General features: G+C 40.8%; 1 protein-coding gene across 2 annotated transcripts in view; it reads left to right on the plus strand.

The window, feature by feature from the left end:
* The first annotated feature begins 1003 nt into the window (after positions 1-1003).
* The window catches only part of efna3b (ephrin-A3b), a 91707-nt gene continuing 70040 nt past the window's right edge, over positions 1004-22670 (plus strand). For both annotated transcript variants that reach the window (XM_047360521.1, XM_047360522.1), the window contains exons 1-2: positions 1004-1493; positions 1632-1833. In XM_047360521.1, coding sequence (XP_047216477.1) covers positions 1724-1833 — 110 coding nt within the window. In that variant the 5' untranslated portion in view covers positions 1004-1493; positions 1632-1723. The remainder of the gene's footprint in view (positions 1494-1631; positions 1834-22670) is intronic.

The raw sequence follows: 22670 nt of genomic DNA on the forward strand, positions 1-22670 counted from the left end.
GATGCTTTTCTTCAACAAGGACAAGGAAACTGGTTGGAGTTGATGTGAAATCAGATGGACCTAAATACAAAGCAATCATTGAAAAATACCTGTTAAAGGCTGTAAAAAACTGGAGACGAGGGCAGTGGTTCACCTTCACGCAGGACCTTAAACAGACAGTCTAAGCTACAAATTAAGAGTTTACATCAAACTAAATGAAACCAACTTTTTCTGCCACAAATACTCCTGCAGGATCAAAAAATTTGATGGACTGGGGTGAGAGGGCTTACTTTAGTTTTTTTTTTATGTGTTGGGTGGCCTAGTCAAAGTCCAGACCTGAATCACATGCTGTTCAGACACTGTCTATCCACTCTAATTGAGCTGGAGCTGTTTTGTGAAGAGAAGGGCACACCTGTTCTCTAGATGTGCAGAGCTGGTAAAGAGATACCTCAAAAGAGGGGCGCTGAATACAAATACTTCACAGATTTGTATTTGTTAAAAAACACGTCCTAAACCTTGTATAGTTTTTTCTCTTCCATATCACAATCCTGTGCTGCTTTGTGTTACTCTATAAGTTCACACAAATACATACTGAGGTTTCTGGTTGCAATAAGATTGTACATTTGGTTCAGTTTAGTGGTGAGTCACCATTTCCCAGAGGGATTTCCCTCTTCATGAGGAGGACTGAAGATGAATCTAACTAACCTACAACGTTTGGAGGCAACTCTGATTTGGAGGATGTTTTCTTTGCATTAAAAAGGACAATTATACTTGCAAGTGTTTAACTTTAGTGAAAAGGGTGAACATCGGTGGAAAAAAACTGGCTTCAGATGATCGCTGGCTTGCATGAAGAGAATGATGTACTTTTGCAGCATCATTCTGAAAGCGGGTATTGAAGGAAAAACCTTGAAGTCGCGCTGTTGTCCGGTGATGTGCTGCAATTCGGCCACAAATCTTGGAGGAATGCGCCTTTTTTCTGTCTCTCGCTCACAGAGGGGGGGGTGGGGGGGTGGAGTTAGGAATTGAACGAGGGCTGCCTACCAAACAGTGAAAGAGAGGAGGAGAAGAGAGCGACGTGCGGGCAGCCTGCACATCGTGCACGATGGTTGTAGAAAGGAAGAAAGCTTGAATTTGTTTGCGTTGGTTTGCTCCAGATCTGAGATCTTCTGTGTATTTATTGGAACAAAGGGAAATAAGCTGCGAAAGATAAAAAAAAAAAAAAAAAAAAAAAACACTCAAAAAGAGGACAACTTCTTATTGTTCATTATTTTATTTGTTTTATTTAAATCAAGCTGCACGCAACTCTTTCTCGGACTGCTTTAAAGACCCGGAGGAGCACCGACCTCCCGCCTGGACCCAACACCGACCTCAGACACTTCTCTGGCGGCCCCAGGAGCAGCAGATCCCCGGTGAGAGGAGAGAGGAGGGGCGCCTCGGTTTTAAACACGGACCATAAACCCCGTTGTTTGAAGCTCTGGGATCCGCTGGTGGAAGAGGAGAAGGAGGAGGAGGAGGTTCGCACAGTCTGGTTTCACAATAGACTTTTGCAACACTTATTAACCAAGCAGTATCCTTGAAAGTAGCCCTTTTGTATGCATGCATGAAGCTTTTTTTGTTGTTTTTTTTTTAATTGCCTCCTTCTCGCATGTTAGGCATTGCTGGGATGTTTGAGTCGCGCTGTTTGGTGGGGTGACCGAGAGAGAGAGAGAGAGTGGCCGCAGAGACCGAGAGAGGAGCCGGGAGCATGGCTCTGGCAGCGCTGTCTCTTTGGGTGCTTACGAGTCTCACCTGGAGCACGCCGCTCCAGGTGTCAGCCAACCGGCACTCCGTTTACTGGAACAGCTCCAACATACAGTAAGATCCCCATATTTATGCTACTCTATCTTCATTTATACTGTAAGGTTGTTTTTACACTTCTAATGCATTTCCTGCTCTTTTTGCATGAGCTATTTCTTAATGCATGCACATCCATTTTTTCCCTATTGATGGAAATTGTTGCACAAGCCCGAAAAAGAAACTGGAGCTATTCTTGAATCCTGCTCTGCCAGACCCCCACTGTGTGGTCAAGGTGGCTCCAGGCATCTTTTCAACACCTTCTGCTCCACAGCTGCTCAGACATATTTATATCCCTGCTCCTTGTAGTCAGCTTGTTACAGTTTATTCCCTTTATTTTCATCCTGAGAAAGAGGGAGATAATGTGACTCCTCCAGCTTTCCTCTCCTCTGTCTTACTGTCTTCTCTTCTGTGTGATTCAATTAGGAGCACTTCTTCATGCTGACCCCATTGTGTTGCAGCAGTGTCACTGTTCAATCTCTTCCTCTGAAAGTTGCTAGCTCCTATTCCTCTCTAACCCCCTTTTTCCCGGTTTACACACAGTCTTAGTCTTTCTGTTCTCCTAATCCTTCGCTCCTTGCTTCTATCTTTTTTCTCTTCCTGAGTTCATGCATGGCTCTGTGCCACTGGGATTATAAGAATGCAGCACCAGTCTGCAGCGGGATAGTAAAAATCTTGCATGCATATTTACATTTATTTAAAAATGAATACATTTGGAGGCAGCTTATCTTAATCCTTTGAAACATTTTCTTTAAATCTAGGATGCAAATTGATTTACTACATTCATAAAACAATGCAATTGCAAAAATGTCTTATCTGCCCTTACTACACCCTTCCCCTTTTACTTACCATGCACCACGAGTCTTGTCTTTGTGAATGCTTTGTGATACTAGGTATCAGGACATTTAGTGTGTTATCCTGCAGCATCCATTATGTCTAAGGATGAGCAGTAATAAAATGTATGTTTCTGTACTATTTAGGGCACAAAAATATGCAGTTGTTTTTGGGCAGAGGGGGCATAAACGATTCTGTCGGCCGGCGCCAACACCATCTGCAGGCCAGTGGTTTCTAGCTTACGGCGTGAAATAAAACTATTAGAGGCGAGGGGGATTTATTTTATAGCTCATAACAGGACTGTTGTAAGTAGTGGATAAAGTAACAGAGGCGGAAACCACTAAGGTCTTCGTTAGCGATGTAATACTGGAAGCATAATGGTTATAAAATGCTGAACATTTACAGCTGATGCATTTCAGCGGAATTTTTCTTGCATTTCTCCACATAATTTCAGTGTTCAGACACCCCCCCCCCCCCCCCCCCCCCTCCCCCACACCTTGTACCTCAATTCCACCTTCAGTTCTTATTTTAGAGACAGAAGTTGGTTTTTGTAAGGGACGGTTAAAGGGATACTGGAAAGCAAAGAGGTGGACGTCCACACAATCAGTAAGGCGGAACTCCAGCAGCGCTAACCTTGACGAGCGTGCCCCTAATTCAGTCGTTTGTCTGCTGAATTTTGCTGCACATTCACACCCAGCAGATGTATTTTTTTATTTTCCATTCAAGAAGGAGAAATAAGAGTCTGGAGCAGCCCTAACCTTTAACCTGACACTCTTGGACCTGAGTTCTGCAAAGCCCAGCAGTTTCTTCCCCCTCCCTTCCTATCTGTACTGTTTTCATCCCAGAGGCAGAATATTCTTAGCCGGTGCAGTGTCTTTTGTAAAAAAAAAAAGAAAAGAAGAGGTGGTTAATTAAAGAACACCCTGATCTCTGTGGACCTGTCTCATCCCTGATCCTCACTGAAAAATCTGATTTTTTCCCCCTATTCATATAAATGCATTGGAAATAGGAATTCACGTTGTTTTTGTCTTAAAATGCATCAACAAGCAATCTGCAGTTTAATTCACCTTTTTTTGAGTTTAATTAAGGTTAGAAACATATGCTCTGGGTATAATCTTAACACCTATTTTCTGTTGCATTCAAAACTGTCATGTCGGAATAGCACAAAGCAGTTTTCCTTCTTTTATGTCTTGGAGTCTTTAAAAAAATTGGAATGAGTCAATTTCCACTTGAATGTTGATTTGGAGGTCAAATACTGGAATATATAATTTTTTTCAGGTTGATTACATGGACCAAAGCTGAAAACAGCCTCAGGGTTTAGACAATAAATGCATCATCAAGCTTTTAGGCAGCTTTTTTTCAATTTAGTAAAAATCAGATAAAGGTTTGGGACAGAAGCCTAAAATTTTCCGCTTTCTTGTTGAATTTAATTCAATCAAGGAACCTAAACCTAAAGCACATTATTTTCTGTTCTATGTATTAAATGGCGAAAGGTTGTGTCATGGACTCTCAAAACCAAGGTTAATGAAGCGCGCCCCCGCTGACTCAACCTTACGTCAAGTAGGATGGTGCGCGCGGTGCAAACATTTGGTTTGTGTTTTTCTTATCCATGGAGACACCCTATATCTATGGCCGACTTTTTACGATCTATCTATCTATCTATCTATCTATCTATCTATCTATCTATCTATCTATCTATCTATCTATCTATCTATCTATCTATCTATCTATCTATCTATCTATCTATCTATCTATCTATCTATCTATCTATCTATCTATCTATCTATCTATCTATCTATCTATCTATCTATCTGTCTGTCTGTCTGTCTGTCTGTCTGTCTGTCTGTCTGTCTGTCTGTCTGTCTGTCTGTCTGTCTGTCTGTCTGTCTGTCTGTCTGTCTGTCTGTCTGTCTGTCTGTCTGTCTGTCGTTTGTTTTCTAACAACCTATAAACACATCTTAATGGAGCAACTTTGACTTTTCAACTAAAAAATATCCCCTACAGAAAGGTTGTAGTCATTTGCTTTGATGCATAATTGAAGATAACCGTGACATGTTTTCATTATCTGTTGGATTGAAAAAGAAAAGAAAATCAAAATTAATTAATATTCTTTTAGTTAATTTATTTTGTTAAATTATCAAATTATAATAATGCTTGTAGCTCAAAATATGTTTTCCTTTGTGTTGCCGGCTCAAGCGCTGACCACAGTTTGCTGCTCGATTGCACTGATTGCCTTTGAAAAAAGTTTTTGTGTCATATTTTCCCACAGATAGTTTTTTCTTTGTTTAAAATAAACAATCAAGCATAGAACTGAATTTTTTTAAAACAATGAAATTTGACTAAACTCCTCCATCAGCCTTCACTTATTCAAATACAGAAGTAAAACGTGTTGTCTTTTAAGAACCATAAAAACAGATTTTGCCAAAAAAATAAGTTTGTAAAAAGTACATTTTTTTACAGTTGTATTAATACCATGGAAACAAATCCCAAAGTATATATTACTAATGAAAAAAACACACACAGCAGAAATATCCAGTTCCTTCATTCTAGTTGCAACATTGGAAGATATTGCATTAGTTTCTCTTGGACAAAAACCAAATAGTTAAATAAATAAAAACCAGTTAGGATACCCCCCCTACCCAGTGCCATTGTTTTCTCTCTAGGTGGCACACCTCACCCTTTGAGAATCGTGCTCTACAGAAAAAAAAAAAATCAGAATCCACAGGTCAGGCCCAATGAAAACCAAAAATCTGTATCGGTAACATCCCCCCCCCCAGTCATACCATTCTTATTTGAGCCATGGAAACAGGCAGGAAAAAAATACTGATAAACTGCAGAAAAACATGTCTAATCTCCTCTTATACACCAGAAATATTTTGTTTCTGTTTCTCGGGTCCCGTTTCCACCATTTATTTTAATCTCTGCCATCCAACAGTCGTAGGCTTGGCTGGCGTGCTTTGTAGCTACTGGCGGTCAGCCTCCGTGGAGTTCCTCTAACTCGCAGTGTAGTCCGGAGGCTTGCAAGACCAATAATAAGCTGTAGTATTGCTGTCACTTTGAGTGGTAAACACATTGTAAAGCCTCGGGACGCTTCAGTTTCCTGAGCAACTCCTAACCCAGGGCCACTCATCAACCTCAAGAAACAGGCTACCAAGGATTAACAACCTAACACACATCCACATGCATGCAGATGTATGAAGCTTTGCAAATTCCAGCATGTTTGCTCACAAGTTTCTGCAGCTTTCTACCCTATTAGGGAATAAAAGTGTCTATAGGTGTGTATTTTTATAGTGTGGGAGTAAGTGTTTGCCCTGTTTCAGATGTCTCTGCTCACTGATGGGTGACAGAAACAGAAACAAATCCATCAGTCCGTTAAATCACACATTATCTTCCACCACCTGGCAATTAACCACTGCTGTGAACGTCCGTATACATGTGTATGAGTGTAATTCAATAACATGGTCGTTAACTTGATTAGCGATATCTCTCAATTTATCAGTTGCAATTAGGTTCTGCTTGTTTTATTTGGTTGTTTTTTATGTTGCGCTTGCGCATTGATCTGTGACGGTGCCACCTCTAGGGCAAGTCATTGAAACATGGCCAGCTGTCGCTATGGGAGTTTTCTCCTTGTAATATCAGCTTCCGTATGTTTTGTATTTGATCTCGAGCTGCAAATTGTTTTATATTCATGCCGCTTGTTGGAGAGAGCGAGCAGAGACGCGTCACGGAAGGCGGGAGGGACATAATACAAGAGCGAGAGATACTGTGAGAGGACAGACGAGTGAAGTCCAAGAAGCGTGCAGACCCGTCTGTCTCCCAGATCCATTTAAGACCGAAAGATATATTCTTAAAGAAAGAGTTTCAGTCCGAGAGCCCCACCTGTGTTCAAATCTTACACCTGTACGCCTCACGTAAGGAAGCAGCACCGTTCGTTCAAATCACACGACACAAGGATCTGATAATTCATCAGTGATGAATAATAAGGCCGCGCTGCGTACACGGGTGAATGGATCCTGGGTGCCGGGTGTGAAGGTGTGTGTGCAGATGCTCTGCACTGAGGCCTCATTAATTAAAAGCAATAGGGAACTCCTGCATGATGGATCACTGGTGTTTGCATAATATGTTTCAATGTTGTTGGCTTTCCCATGCTGCTGCAAGTCTCTTTGTGGAAGTAAATAATCATTTTTTTCTGATTGGGAAGGTTTTTGTCTTGTAAATGAGAGGAGGAATATGGGACATACATGCTAAAAGGGAGCAAGGGGAAATTTCTGTCCCCCCTCATTAATAAGATGGGTTTTTTTTCAGGGCTGTGCTCGGTACCTCTGTGGGAGGTGGTATTTTGTGGTGTGCCTTAATGGGAAACTGTCAAATTAGTTTTGACTGAATCGTCACACTACTTTAAAAGGTGTTTCCTTGCTTTGAGATCTTGATTTTCTTTCTATGTCCACACTTTATTAATGCTCCTGGTCTTTTGGTATTGACCAAAAGCCTCCTCTTATGTATTAATCTGAAAAACACAACTTTTTGAAGAATTTAACACATAAAAGAGAAAAAAAGCATCCACTGATTTTGATAAAATAAAACTGAAATATTGGGCCAACATTTTTTTCTTGAATGCTTGATTTCTTCAAGTACTGTTTTTAGTGATCTTTGGCAAATCAGATTCATGGCTGTAAAAATGGAAGACTGATCGAAGCGCTGGCACGGACTCACCAATCGATTGTCCAGAGATCCAAATTGGCCAATATTTCTCAATTGAATCTGATCTGAAATTGACAGTCAAGATACTAAGTTTTTTACATAATTTACTTCTCGTGTGTAAATGCATCAAAACAAAGAACTTCCATCAGTTTCAGTTTACAAATGCATCATCAAGCAGTATATTCTTCAAAGCACTGAGCGTGTTTAGCGAAAATCAGATACAGGTTAGAGATTTGGGTTAAGATGCATAAATGGGGATTTTTTTAGAACTCCTTTTTTTCTTGCTGCGTTCAAATCTACCCTCTCTATCAAGAAACCAGTGTTACATCCCTTAGAAAAACAAATTGCATTTAGTTAAAATCAGAACTGGCAGGTCAAAGAAAGTTTCTAAGAAAGTTGGAAATTGGCACCGACCAGAAAAAACCTGATCGGTGCATCTCTGGTTCTGAGACAGACTGCAGACTGGATTCAAAGGAAAGTTGATTCTCAGGAATTTAACAGTATTTTTGATTGAACATTTGCTGATAGTCTGGATGAACAAAGTTTTTAACTAAACTTTAATGCAAAGTGAAAAACATGGGGTTGAATTAAAATTTGTTATTTATTGTATTAATTCAAATCTAGGAGGGTTGGTGTGGAGCTAATGTGATTAAAGCTGTGGATGGATGATAGTATATTAATTATAGCAATGCAGCTAATGCTTTCTACTGGTTGTGAAGCTATTATTAATTTTCAATATTTCAAAAGAGATGAACTTGTAGTGTGGTTTAATTTGAAAGTCAAAAACTGCACGAAAGCAGTGCATTAATGCAGGCTTTGTTCATTTTCCGAGGATCACTCAGTGATCCTTTAGGAGAAAAGTAGTCCATTCTCTCAGTTGTAGCTCCTGATAGTTATTTATGGGCTTGGATTAGTATAATAATAATAATAATGCAGATACTGTTTTTAATTGGTAATAGCCTGTTTTTATAGTCTGAACATGCAAAGTGAGAAATTAGACCAAACCGTCCGAAATAATACTTGATAGGAAATATGTGTTAAGAAAGTGATATGGGTTGAGTGTTCCTCAAAGCTCCAACCATTTATACAACAGAATAATCCCACATAGTTGTTTATTTTTGTAGTAGGAGATTGGAAGTTTGACAGTTGCATGTTTAGCGTACTTCCGCCTTGATTAAAGCATGAATAGCATATTTTGACCACATTTAAGAAAAACCAGTCTTAAAACATTTGAGTTCTAGAAATGCTTTGCTATTAAAAACTGTCAATTCTTATAAATCGAATAATCTGTATAAGCATTTGCCTTTCTGATCTCTTAGACCTGTTTTTAATGCAGCTTTTTAAACATGTTGGTTAGCTGGATTCTCACCAAGCCACATGTGAAGGATTTTACTGGACATGTTTAAATTACTTAAAGATGTCATGGAGAGGATGAGCAGTTGCTTTTTTAACTGTAGTGCTTTCTGAGCAGAAGGAGAATGATTAAAAGCTCCTGTCTGGTGCCGTCCATGATGCTCAATTACAGTAACTCTTCAAAACCAACAGTCCGACAGCTACACCTGGGCTGTGGCCAGGTGTGTGCAGACGTAAAAACACAGGGAGCTTAAAACACAGAGGAAGTCTTCTACTCCGTGTTGCTGGTTCAATCGCTGACCACAATCTGCTCCTCGACTGCACTGATAGCCTTTAATCTGGTCGCCAGGGAAATATAGTTGCAAAAAACACAGAAGGCTGGAACCAAAACTGGCATCTGAAAACACCTAGGGACATCTGTGTTAATCTACTGTCATGTGTTATATGGTGGGGGTTTAGAATGGAAGTAATTAGATAAGGCAGCAAATTTACTTTATTATAGGTATTCTTTTTAGGAGGTTTCTAAGGAAATACTTTAATTAAAATAAGCTAAATTGGACAAGAATTAGAATGAGACCAGTTTAGTAGAGGTTGTATGGTATCAATAATTAGGAGCGTATATGGAGACAAACAAATTTTGGCTCTGTGTATGTTTGGAAAACTTAAATGGTTAGAGAAATAACAAAAATTTACATCTTTTATTTCTGTGACCCTTAAGCATCAACACTTCTGAATTAATTTTAGACATGTAGCACTACTAAACATCCAGTTTTAAGGGTATTTTAGTATCATTGAGGATTTTAAAACAATTAATCAGAGGAACAATATAGACGTAGGAAGGTTGAGATTGATGTTATGTAAGCAGCTGAAAAGCAAAAAAGAGTAAGACTAGAACACATAACCAAAGTTGTGAGCTTTTGAGCTTTCAAACTTTGTTGTGAAGCATGCTGCATAAGAATATGTTGGGCGCCTTTTGAATCGTAACAAACTCTATGTGCTCTGTGCATTGTTCAATGGTTAGGATTAATTGGAATGTATGTACCTGACTGTTGTGAAGTGCCTTGAGACAACATGTGTTGTAAATTGGCGCTATATAAATAAAATTGAATTGAATTGAATATGTTGGGCGCCTTGTGAATCGTTCAGGAAATGGTCTGCAATCTCTAAGGGATACATGCAAAAACTGCTGTTTTAATCATGCTGGCTCTAATTGTGCTAATCACTAATATAAGATGCAAAAGCTAGTTTAAAATGTCAACTTCCTAACCATTTTGTCTTTGTTTTAAAAAGTAATATCCTGTTTTACAGTGATTGCTCCATCACACACAGGGTGATGTCACTTCTGCTCCTTATATAACAAATTAAGGACCACTCAAGGCAGTATATCTTGAAGAAAAATTCTGAAATGAAATCTTCATCAGAAATTGGCTATAACTTTCGATCAGTGGATCTCTACATCAATCCCCTGCGTTCTATAAAAACCTCAAACATTGCAGGGTCTATAGGCATCATTTGAAATTATGCCTTTTGTACTGTAGAAGTGTATGTTTTTCTTGAGTGAGATGATTAATGAAGAATTTCCCCTCATTATCTTCACTTTTTAGGGAATATGTGGAGGGGGGGCTCTCACGTCTCCCACCCATGTTTAAATACAAAAAACTAAAAAACTGTCCACAGAGAAAGACGATCCCACAGCGACGGAGCACTTGGCAGTATATGAAAACACTCGTTGAGTTTCAAACACGAGATGTTGTTGATCTTAGCGTTGCCCTGTAAGCCGAGGCCTAAGCTCCAGGAGTGTAATCAGGTGTTAATAACAAGGCTGTGATGTTTACAAGCTGTTTTGAAGTGGGTTAGGTATTAGCGTGCATGTGGTGTGTGAGTGTTTTCGTTGATACCTACTCTATTTCCCACAGGCACTTGGATTTTTGAGGAGGAGGGATGGGGGTACTAATATAGGCTGTCAGTGCTCGCACACATACATGCAGATACCAGATGCTCATATGGTGTGTTGATATCATGGCTAATGATAGCAGCATAGCAGCAGTCTGAGGCCATATGCTGAACACAATCACAGCAGAGCAAAGCGGTCTAACGCTCTACCTTGGGGGGGGAGTGGTGGCCTAGTGGTTAGAGATCAGGGCATTTGCGTCCTGGAGAGGCCACAAGTACCCTGGTTTGAGTAAGAGCCTTAGCCCCTGAATGCTCCCCAGGTGCCGCACAATGGCAGCCCACGGCTCCCTAAGGAATGGACTAAATGCAGAGGATAATCTCTCCATTATGATATCAGTAAAGTCTATACTATTATTATTTATTATTATCTATCCATCCATCCAACCATCCATCCACTGATTGCAATTTCTGTTACTCACCAATGTGACAGCTCGCTGGGCAGAAATGCCAATTGTTCAGCTTTGATTATGAATATTGTCCAGCCATGAACCACGAGTTTCAGCTTTATTCTGTAGGCACTTTCTCTCCAACAGGTTTTGTAAAAATTAATTATACAATGTGATGAGAAAGTCTCAGAGAGTTTGAAGGTTTGATTTAGCAGCTTGAAAAATAGAAAGAAAAGCCAAAGAAGATTCCTCGCTTCATCAAACTGCACAGAATTATGCTTATTCCATCCAGAGAGAGTGTGGTAGAGAGGGAGCGAGTCTTTAATTGAGGTTTTATCCATTTAAGCTGTCACTAAGAGGCCAACCCTGAAACCTTTTAACCACTCTTCTCTCAGTAATGACACAAAACAGAGAGGAAATGTGTTTGTGTCTGCGATGTGGTGCGAACGGGTGTGTGTTAGTGTTCGCAAAGCGGTAGGGTAATTATGCGGAAATTGGGAAATGGCTAAGTGAATTATGACCTTGTTTCAGCAGAAGGTTTTAATCAGGCCCAGCCAGGCCAGAGTGGGAGGCAGAAAGCATTTGGCGCAGAGAGCACTCAGCCGCTGATGGGAACAGCAAGCAGCCGGTAAGACTGACACCTTACCGGCCTGGCGTGTCAGAGGGAAACCAGTCAATCAACACACCATTCAGAGAGATACTGTCAAATCAGAAATCTGCCGGTGGACAGTTTTTTCCTTGACGAAGAGGCTGAATGGATTCTTTGGTGTACTGGTGGTTGTACCATTTTTCATTTTCTTTGTAAATCTGGTCAATACATGGGGTTAAGACACATTATTGCAGTGCTATGTACAATGTTTGGCATCCCTGATAAAGTAGATCCCAAGATGCCACTCTGGTTGTATTTCTCTAACAGCAGCCTTTTGAGATTTTTACCTCCCTTACGATAAACCTCATCATGGGTTGCAGCAAGATAAACTCATCCAGCCTTGTTTGTCACAGCTTTTTACACTTTTTACCTATTGCTCTGATTCTGGAGCCAGGCAGGTTTAAGTCAGGAGTTTCCATTAGTCATTTCCTGACTTTTGACGATCAATGCTTAATTGCCTTACTTGAATCTCAGGTTCTCTTGTATTTCTCAATTTGAAGAATATATTAATATCAGCAGAAATTGGCCTCTTGTTACATCATATGTAATACAACAACAAATGGATGGGTCAAACCTGAGCTTCATATGTGAAGTGGAACCTTGCCTTAAATAGACATTTTAGCCTTTAAAGATGGCTAGTATAGATTGGAAAGAGTTTTATTTACTTCTTAAGTGAATTTGCAATACAGTTTATTGCATAGCAGCTCCATTCTATCCGTCCATTTTCTTCTGCTTATCTGAGATCGGGTCACATGGGGCAACAGGTCCAGGAGGGAAACCCACGGAGCTGAAACAATTATTTGTCATTAATTGCGATTAATCAATTATTGAAAGAATCGTCAACTAATTTAGTAATCGAATAATCAATAACTGGAGCATAGACTCTAAAACATGTAATTTGCTGAAAGAACAACCCACAGCCCAAAATATTTACAGTATATTGTACATTTAAGATGAAAAACCTTCTTTGTCTATAAATATACTCTCTCTAGAACTCAAGTGGCATAGTTTTAGCTTCACCTGGTTCAAAGTATGTAAAAAATATCCTATTATGCACCTTTTGCTATCTGATTATTAATCTGTTTTTCAAAAAGGTAATCAACCGATTACTCGATTAGCAAAATGATTGTTAGTTGCAGGTGACAGCGACATGCTCCAGCTTATTCTGAGGGATCCCAAGGCGTTCCCAGGCCAGACGGGATTATAGTCCCTCCCTAACTCTAAAAGGACAGTTGTTTTGATGCTTGCACCTGAGTAGACAAATTGCTTCACTACTTTAAGTTAATCCTAATTGATTAATCCTGCTCTTCAGATGTATATGGGGTCAGCAGCTCTGCTGCGTGTCAGTTTTTGATGCTGCTGGTGTGGCTGTCTGCTTCTGCCAGCGCTCGATCGATGGTGTCCCGCAGACACTTCACTCTTCTCCTGAAGGTTTCAGCCTGTTTTCTCTCTCCCTCATGCAGCCCTCCTGTTTTCCTCTCTGCCTCTCGATCTCTGCTGTCGGCACGGCCTCGAGGCATCATTTCCTCTCCTCATCTGCATCAGTATACACTCTCCAGGCGCTCCTCGGTTCAGACAATGAGCTCTCATCGTGCGTGCATATGTTTGGATATATTCTGGACAGATTACTTTATTACAGTGAATTCCTCCCATCTACCCATCTTGGACAGTATGTGCTCAAGCGCTGAATCTCATAACAATGTGAAGCCCTTCACAAGGGCTTTTGTGCGTGTTTGCGAGTATATCCGAATAAATAATATTTATGTATTTTATAATTCACAAAAAAGAAATTCACAAATATTCATTGGTTCAAACTTTTTGTGTTTATATTGTATTCTTATTTGTTTTTTACCCATTAAACAAAACCTTTTTAAGACTTTGATTTATGAGAAATAGACGTTTGAGGCCCGATTAGTTCAGGAATTCAACTGGAATGATTACTGGTATTATATAGCACAGAAAGTCAGGATTTGTGCAGTTAATTTAAAAACCATTCTAGCTACACAATTCCACACAGATTGTATTTATAGTAATTGGCTTTCAAACGTCAGCTGCTATGAAACAATATAATATGAGTGGTATTTTGGTATGATTTTACTGTTGTAGTGGCATTCTGGACTCTGCTGTTGCCCAGAGTTGATCTGTTGATCTTTGTTCCCAGATTACTGCAAAACCCCATCCAGAAGAAGGAGCCGCTTCCCGTCAGAGGGCGTAATATACCTAAATGGCCTGGGTAGATTAAAATGTTCCAGGAAATTTGATGCAGATAACCCAGTTTTATTGTTTTTTGATAGATCTTTACTAGTTAAGAGTTTTGTTTGCTCATAGGGTTGTCTCATTGGCAGGGGCTCTACAGATGAAGCTTCTTCCTCCTCAGCTTTAAATGTCAAGGTTCACGATGCAAATAAAATATATATATGTAAACAACTTTAGCACAGGTGATGATGTGTTGTACCACTTCTACATGCTGAAAATCTGTTTTCTTTGATTAGAGGAACCTTTACTGCCTTTTATATTGTTTTCATACACCTCCTTTCTAATGATGTAATGTATTGGGAAATCATACTGGCTTATGATAAACAAAATCTTTTCACAATGGTCACTGTGGGAAATCGAGTTTTTTTTAATACCACGTAGTGAGTAAACATTGCAAGTGTTTCAATAATTAAACTGTTATTGAAATATTTTGCCAGCCTAATAATTCTGAGATTTACATAGAAACAGTAGGGATATTTACATTAAAACTTACAATGTATTGTAGTTGTTGCTGTCTTTTGGGTTTGACTTTCACCCTCTCTCAGATCCATGCAGGATGGAGTGTGGTTGCAGTTTGAAGCTCATAGGAGAATCTACAGGAATACCAAACTAATATAAACAAGCTTTTAAATGTCACACAATTCAATGGAGAAACCACATACACCACAAGGCAAAAGCATCTATAATTACAGGAAACCACAAAATAAATAGAAACCTGATATTCCTTAAAGCATCCTTTAATGAGACTCAGTAGAAACATGCTGTTTAAATGTACTTTTCAACAAATAGTTTGTCTATTTTACGTGAAGGGAGGTAAAAATAAACAAAACCCAGTCTTAGAGAACAACAGGAACAACTTGTACCATTAGACACTACCTAAATGCCAGGAGAAACACATTTCTGTCTTATCATCACACATGTTTGCTTGGGGAGATTGCTGAATGTTTCTGGGACTTTAACTGGAACTGTGCTTTGGTCAGGTTAGAAAAAGATTTGAGTTTTTCAGCAACAAAACTCCTTCCATCTTGGAATTATATTTCAATGCTTTCAGCACCACAAATGATCAGATAATTATTAGCCAAATTAATCAGAAAGTAGGTCATACAGTCCATATAAATTCCAGTTTCAACTATCAAACATGCAGTAATGAGTTATTCGTCATCAAGTGTTATATGAAATCAAGATTAGTCATGGCAGCAATATTTGAGTAGCAGTTGTCTAAATGCTTTAGCCCGTGTGCAGGTGTGTGAGAGCTGCAGCGCTCACAACATACCATTTTCAACATTTCCAAAGAATCTGCAGCAGCCTGGCTTATCTGGTGGTTAAATTATGTATGCTACAATTCAAATGCTGACGTTTATGGTGTAGCCTCCTTTACCAAATGCAGCATATTTTCTGATGCCATTGAAGGGCAAGGTAGATCCTGAATAATATGACTGAGGTGCAAAAAAAAAAAAAAAAGATCCAGGACCCTGGATGACCTGGATGATGTAGTTAGTGTGACAGTGACAAATTTTACAAAATTTGTTGTAACTGAAAGGCTGGATTTTCCTTAAAGGGTCCGCTGCAATATAGGTTTAATTTGTTTTGGCTTTTACCATCTTTATTTGAGTTTTATGAATAATATCCTTATGTTTTCAGCTTTTTACAACATGACTACATAATTATTTTTAGCTTCACGTGTGTTTATGGGAAATGTCGATTTGATGCTCGCTCAGAGTAGGATGTTTCATTAAGGGATGGCTGAGAGCTAGCAGTTCTGGCAGGCCTCGGTTCTAACACCCACGCTGTCTGCAGGCTCTGCTCTGTGCTCCTATGCTTTGAGGTGCAGAAATGTGTTACTGCTGCACATGAATGAATGCGTATTATCTCCTTCAGCCCAATCGTCTCTCATGTTCAACTTTCTCTCTGTTAATTAGAGTGTAAAGTCCAAGACTGCTTGAAGTGGATAGGTACGCCGTTTTTTCCCACTGATAGGATGGAAGAGGAGACGACAGGAGGAGTGGGGGTGTCTATGGAGGATGTGGAGGTGGCAGGGTTCTTGTAATGAATGTACCGCAGTTAAGAAGGATTCTGTGTCACTTCCCGAGAGAGTGGAAAATAAAGGTGGTGGAGGAGAAAGAGAGGGAAATGTGGGAGGAGATGTTGTAGAGTAGGATGTGTTGATGGAGTAGTGTTCTTGGCAACCGGGAAAATACTCCTCCCATTTTACTATGTGCAGATACCAGTGTGTTTGAGGCCCATGAGCGTACCACCCACCCACAACTATTCCATCAATACATATGCATATTTCTCCTTTTCTCCCCTTTTACTTTTGTTTTCATTTCTCCCTCTGTATATTCTTACCTACAAAAACACACACACACCTAGAGTCTTTTTTACTAACATGCTTGCACACACACATGTAGGGAAAACTCATTTCACAGGGACAATCTCTGTCATTACCTCCCACATATTCCTCAAGGGAGTTCATTGTTATTTTCTGCAAGCTGCAATCAAATGAAATTGAGCAAAGAGAGAGAACGCACTCCTCGCACAAACAGATAGAAAAACTCACTTTATCCAGTGCCGTTTGCTAAAGTGTGATTGAATAAAGCATTTGGATGCCAACTGTTCGCCCACTTCCTTTGTCTGTTATGAATAGCTGCTCATACTATCACTACTCTGGCCTTATAAAGTATTCATTGAATGTTTATACATTTGGTCATGTTACAACAATGAACAATATTGTATTTTAATGTCAATTTGTCTGGCTGACCAAAACAAAGTAGTCTTTAATTGTGAAATGAAAGAAATCAGATGAATGGTTTTTTTTACAAATACAAATTTGGAAAGCGTGGGATACATTCGTATTCAACCCCCCTGAGTCAGCACTTTGTGGATCACTTTTAGCTGCTCTACCAGCTTTGCACACACTCAAGGTTCCTGTGCCCATTGTTCTTTGCAAATCAGTTGGGGCTCATTCAGATTGCACGAAGAGCATCTGTGAAAAGCAATTTTGAAATCTAGCTGCAGAATTTCGGTTGAATTTAGGTCTGTACTTTGACTGGGCCATTCTAACAGGTATACTTTGACCCAAACCATTTAATTGTAACAGTGACTGTATGTTTAAGTTCACTGTTCTGCAGGAAGCCTCTGACTCAGCCTCCAGATTCTGGCAACCAACAGGTTTTCTCCCTGGATTGCCATGTCTTTAGCTCTATCCATCTTCCCATCAATTCTGACCAGCTTCCTTGTCCCTACTGAAAGGTATGCTCCTTTCTTACAGGAAAGGAGCATACAGGAGCCATTTACTGAAAGCCTCCTAGCAGCATAGTGCTGCAAACAACATCTGTCATGGTGGGGATGGTTTACTCTGGTGATGTGATGCTGTTTGTTCACTAATGTTCTCCCACAAACCTCTGAGACCTTGACATTAATACCTTCCAAATGTACCTTATAGATCCTTTGAGGTAAACACTAAAACATCTGCAAAATCCTTTGACATAATCAAAGCGCATTGCCATAATCGTCTCAGAACAGTTTTGCTCAGCGGTGTCTGCTGGTCTTTTAAAGAAGGACAGAGAAAAACCAGGCAGAGAAAAGAAACCTAATGGAGAGTGGAGGGGAAGGACTGAGGGCAGCAAAGAATAGGAAAAGAGAGGGCATTGCAGAACAGTAGTGCCAAAACAATTGTGGTGAAAATGGCTGTTCACATTACCACAATAGTAGCTGAGTGACGGCACCAAAGCGATTCGGACAGGCTTATCCGGATCACTCAGAGCCTTGACTGGGGAAATCACAATGCCCTGGAGATCTGTCCTTTTTGGGCTCCGAGGATCATTGAGCGTCCTTGGTCCCCCAGCCTTGGCCCTGAAACGTCCCCAACATTACCATATCAATGCTGCCCCGGCTGTTACGCCAAGGAGCAGTGCGGCTAGCGATAGTGCTCCTGGTTAGCATCGCCCTGCACCTTTACAGGGCTATTCATTGGGATGTCAATGCAAACTCAATACTTTGTGTGTGAATGGAAAAGACTGTAAGCTCACTCCTGTAGCGTGAACCCATGTCTGCAGAGCATTCAGGCCTCTGTTTATGCCTTTATATGAGTCTGTGGCTGTCCCGCTTTCTTGCTTTATCTGCCTGGCCCACTCTGTTTCTCACCTTTAAACTTATTACAAACACTGTAAATGATTCAATTGAATACAAGCTTGTTTTGTATGCCAGCAGAAAGCCAAAACATAAAGATTCAGAATTCCCAAAAGCGGACATGCAGTTTTTGTTCATATTTTTCATTTGACATAAAAATTTTTCTCAGTAATGCAAGTTCTTGTCAGACAGTTAAATTGGACTTGCAAATATTTTTTCTAAGGAAAAAACATTGTCAAAAATAACTAGTTCAGCTCTTTGGTGTATTTTTAACAATCATGGACTTTGGTCTTAAAACTTGTGATATATGCCTCCCTGTCTTGTACTAAGAGATGCAACGATCAGACTTTTCCTAAATGATACCCTTTTATGATATCCTTTAAAGTCTGACATGCAGATTATGATTTTAGAGATTCTGATTGTTTATTTTTTTCCTAAAGAATAACAAATAAAAGAGAAAAAAGATGCTACATCTTTGTTGACAAATGTAGTAGATTTGAAGCCAACATAAAATGGAAAAAGGGTTAGGCTTCCCATTTAGGCATCTGCCCCTAACCTTCATCTAATATATTTGAAACAAAAATATTGCATCAAAGTACATCCTGTTGGTTGATGCATTTGTAGACTGAAAGTAGTGGAAGTTCTTAGGTTTGATGCATTTAAAAATCAAACCTAAGAATCTGAGTTTTCAATATCACCACGGATAAAAACCTGAGTTTTCGATATGACCGATCATACCCAGCCAAGGGAAATTGGACATTCCCGATTGGTCTATCTCCATTGGTAATTTAATCATTCCGTCGTGGTGCAACATTTTTGGACTTTGTTGTGGTCTTGTGTTTTCAACTTTTAATTTATTTTGGGGTTTTGTCTAGTTCCTTTAGTGGTTGCTTTCCTATTACTTGTTATGGTTTTCTTATGATTATCATTACATTTGTTGTTATTTTAGTTCCCTTGTCTTTCCTATATTCTCTAGTTTAGTTTCTCATTTAGTATCTCTGTGTTTATTTATGGTTTGGTATTTTGTTCACTTTGCACTCTTCTAGTTTACTAGTTTATTTTCTCTGTTCCTCCTCGTCTTGGTTCCCCTTCTGTGGTTTATTCTATTCTGTGTTAGTTCCCTTTATTCTGTTCTTTTTAGCATAGTTCCTTATGTTTAGTTTCTATAGTTCTAGTTCTCCCTCCTGGGAGGTCAGCTTTAATTATTGTTTACATCTTGGTTGGTATTTATTTAAGTCCTCACATCCTCTGCTTCATTTCCCTATTTGGTTCAGTCTGTCTTTGTTTAGTTTTGTTTACTTTTGTACTTAGGGTTTCTTTATGGTTTCTTTAGATAGATCTTAGGTTGTGGTGGTCTTTTGTTCCTTCTAGTTTCTCTGTTTACTTTAGTTAATCATTATTCTTGGTTCTTATGTTTCTCTGGTTATTTATCTTTGTTCATAGCTTCATTTAGATCTGGTTCCCTGATACTTGTTTATTCAGTCCTTTACTTAGAGTTTTGTTTTTGTAGTCATGTTCCCCCCCTGGATTAATGTTATAGTTTAGCTCTCGTGTTCCCTTTTGTTTTATAGCCTTGTCATCTTAGCTACTATTCATATTCCCTCAGTTCTCTGCAGCCTGGTTCACACCTGTTTTCCATTCTCCTCTGATTTCTTGCCTCTGTGTCTCATTGGTTCATACCTCACTCCCCTCTGTTTATAAGCTTTCTGGTTTTGATTGTTCTTCGCTGGTTCCTCCCGTTCACTACTCTCGACCATGTTCAGAGTTTTCCATGTTCCTGCAGAGTCTATACTTTTGTAAGTTTTGGATTTCGACTATGTTTGTACCTGCAGTGTTCTTTGCTTCGTTTCTTTGAGAAGAACTTTTGGAATTAAAGCTTAAGCTTTTCTACAACTTGCTGCTGCCTAGCTCTTGTCTGCGCTTTGGTCAACCTAAACCTCAGAATGCGACAGTAGAAACCAGCCACCCGGACCAAGCAGACAGAGATAAAGAACTACAGAAGTGGGTGCGACAGCAGGAGGAGAAATTAAGGAAGGGGTGGAAATATTACCTTCACCCATGTTACTCCAGGAAATAGAGGAAGCTGAAGGGCGCCATTCGACGGCGGTGTCTCCTGTCTCTATACCGGGTTGGATCCGCGCCAGTTTGCCTTCGACTGCCTCAGCCACCTCCGCCTCTCCACAACGTCACCGTCTTCGCCGCAAGCCCTCCTCGTCACTCACAGCCACAGCAGCCTCTCCAGAACCATTCATGACAGCTGCAGCCTCGGCAGAGCTCTCCACGCCCACAGCGGCTCCGTCCGAGCCCTTCATGGCAGCAGCAGCTCCGACCGAGCCATCCACAATCGCCGCAGAGTTTACGGCTGGATTTTCTTCCTGCCCAGGACGACGTCATCGTCGGAGGGCAGTTGCCACCGAGAAGGTTCGGAAGGGCACCTCCAACTCATCCACGAAGGGTCCACCCGCCATGGCCTCCCCGCGGCTGTTTTCCCCGGAGTTAGTGGGCGGTTACCCAGCGCCCTCTGCAGGTCCTCTGCCGTCGATTCGGCCTCCAGTTCCGGCATGGGTTGGAGGAAGCTAAGAAGGAACTTATGAAATCTCGTTGCTTGGAGTGTGTTTCCCACTTAAGTTATCCACAGGATCTGTTTTCAATGCATGCCATATTACGAACCGAGTTTCTTGCAGAGGGATGGTTAGATGCTCCAGCTCCAGTCTCTGCTGGAGATCCCTTCAACCCTCTTCTTAATGACGTGGTGGCAGCACTGAGCCCCAGGGATCCTGCAACTAGTCCTCCTGAACCTCAACAGGCAGCCAAGCTTCCAGAACCTCTGTTTTTTGCTTTGACCTCAGAGTCTACTGAGGGGTCCGAGGATGGACCACCCCAGACCCAAGTTCCAGAGTTTCTTGAGAAGTTCAAGGATAGACTGTCTCAGATCAGGGCTCCAGAGTTTCCCGAGGGGTCCGAGGGCGGACCGCCTCCGATCACGGTTCCAGAGTTTCCTGAGGGTGCATGGATGGACCGCCTCAGATCAAAGTTTCAGAGTGTAGAGAGGAGCTCGAGGTCGAACCGCCTCTCATCCATGTTATGATGTCCAGAGAGGGGCTCAGTAATGAGTCGCCTCCCATCCAAGCTACTAAGTTCCGGGAGGGGTTCGAGGACGAACCGCCCCCCATCCAGGTTCCTGTGTTTCATGACGGGTTCGAGGACGAACCGCCTCTACTCCCTGTGCCAGAGGGGTCTGTGAGTGGACTGCCTTCAACCTTAGTTACAGGATCGACGGACTGTGCTCCTGGCCAGACTGACTGTGGCCAGATGGACAGTGCTCCTGAGCAGACTTACTGTGTTCCTGGCCAGACTGACTGTGGCCAGATGGACTGTACCCCTGAGCCTACCGACTGTGTTCTTGGACCGACTGACTTTTTGTTTAAGGAGCCAGACTCCACGCCAGACTCACTGCCTGACTTTGAGGCACCAGATTCAGCGCCTGACTATGATGCGCCAGCCTATGTGGCGCCTGACTCTTCGACTGACTCTATGTTTGACTTTACGCCTGATGATGCTACATCTGGGTTTCTGCCGGTGTCCAAGCCGAACGCCAGGTCCAAGTCTTCAAGGTTCTTGCCTGGGTCCAAGCTGGACACCAGGCTCAAGTCTCCAAGGATCTCCTAGACACCGGCACCTTCTTTGCTGCAGACTCAGAACGTGACACATTCATTAGATCTGTTTGACAACTTTGCTTCTTACTGTGAAACTCACCAACAGATGGTTTGACTGTAAACACTGTATTCAGTGCAAGAATAGGAAAACATTATTTTGGTTTTACATACAATTGTTTTATGGTAAATACGACTATATAAAGAAGACACAAGAGCAAAGTGTTAAGCTTTGATATAGTGAACATTTTTATAGTGGTTGATTTCTTTAGTTTTTGAATAGAAAAATCTTCAGAATATCTTTGCTACAGCTCAAGAAAGAAACATAAAAGTAAGCTTTGTCAAATGCTTTATTTTCGAAATTGTAATTCTTTCAGAATCAGAATCAGAATCAGAAAAGCTTTATTGCCAAGTACGTTTTTGGACATACAAGGAATTTGTTTTGGCGTAGTCGGTGCAATACAATACAAATTAAACCGTATAAACATATCTACAATATAATATAAATATATGTGCACAGTTTTAAGTGAGTGAGAGTAAATATAGAGCAGTATAAGATGCAAGAGCAATACAACAGTGCAGGTGATCATTGTGCAAGTAAAGCAGTGCAAGTAAAGCAGGAGTCCAAGCTGAGCGTTAATGTAACTCATAGAGTTACAAGTTACAAGTGTCCTGTCAGCAAAAAAAGGGGGGGTGTGGGGGAAAGGGACAGTGTCAGGGTGGTTTCCGGGCTTTGTTAACCAGGCTGGTGGCAGATGGGAAAAAACTGTTCTTGTGGCGTGAGGTTTTGGTCCGGATGGACCGCAGCCTCCTGCCAGAGGGGAGAGTCTCAAAGAGTCTGTGACCGGGGTGGGAGGGATCAGCCAGAATCTTCCCTGCCCGCTTCAGGGTCCTGGAGGTGTACAGTTCCTGGAGCGACAGTAGACTGCAGCCAATCACCTTCTC

Source organism: Girardinichthys multiradiatus, chromosome 3 (assembly GCF_021462225.1).
Source record: "Girardinichthys multiradiatus isolate DD_20200921_A chromosome 3, DD_fGirMul_XY1, whole genome shotgun sequence".
Taxonomy (NCBI): Eukaryota; Metazoa; Chordata; class Actinopteri; order Cyprinodontiformes; family Goodeidae; genus Girardinichthys; species Girardinichthys multiradiatus.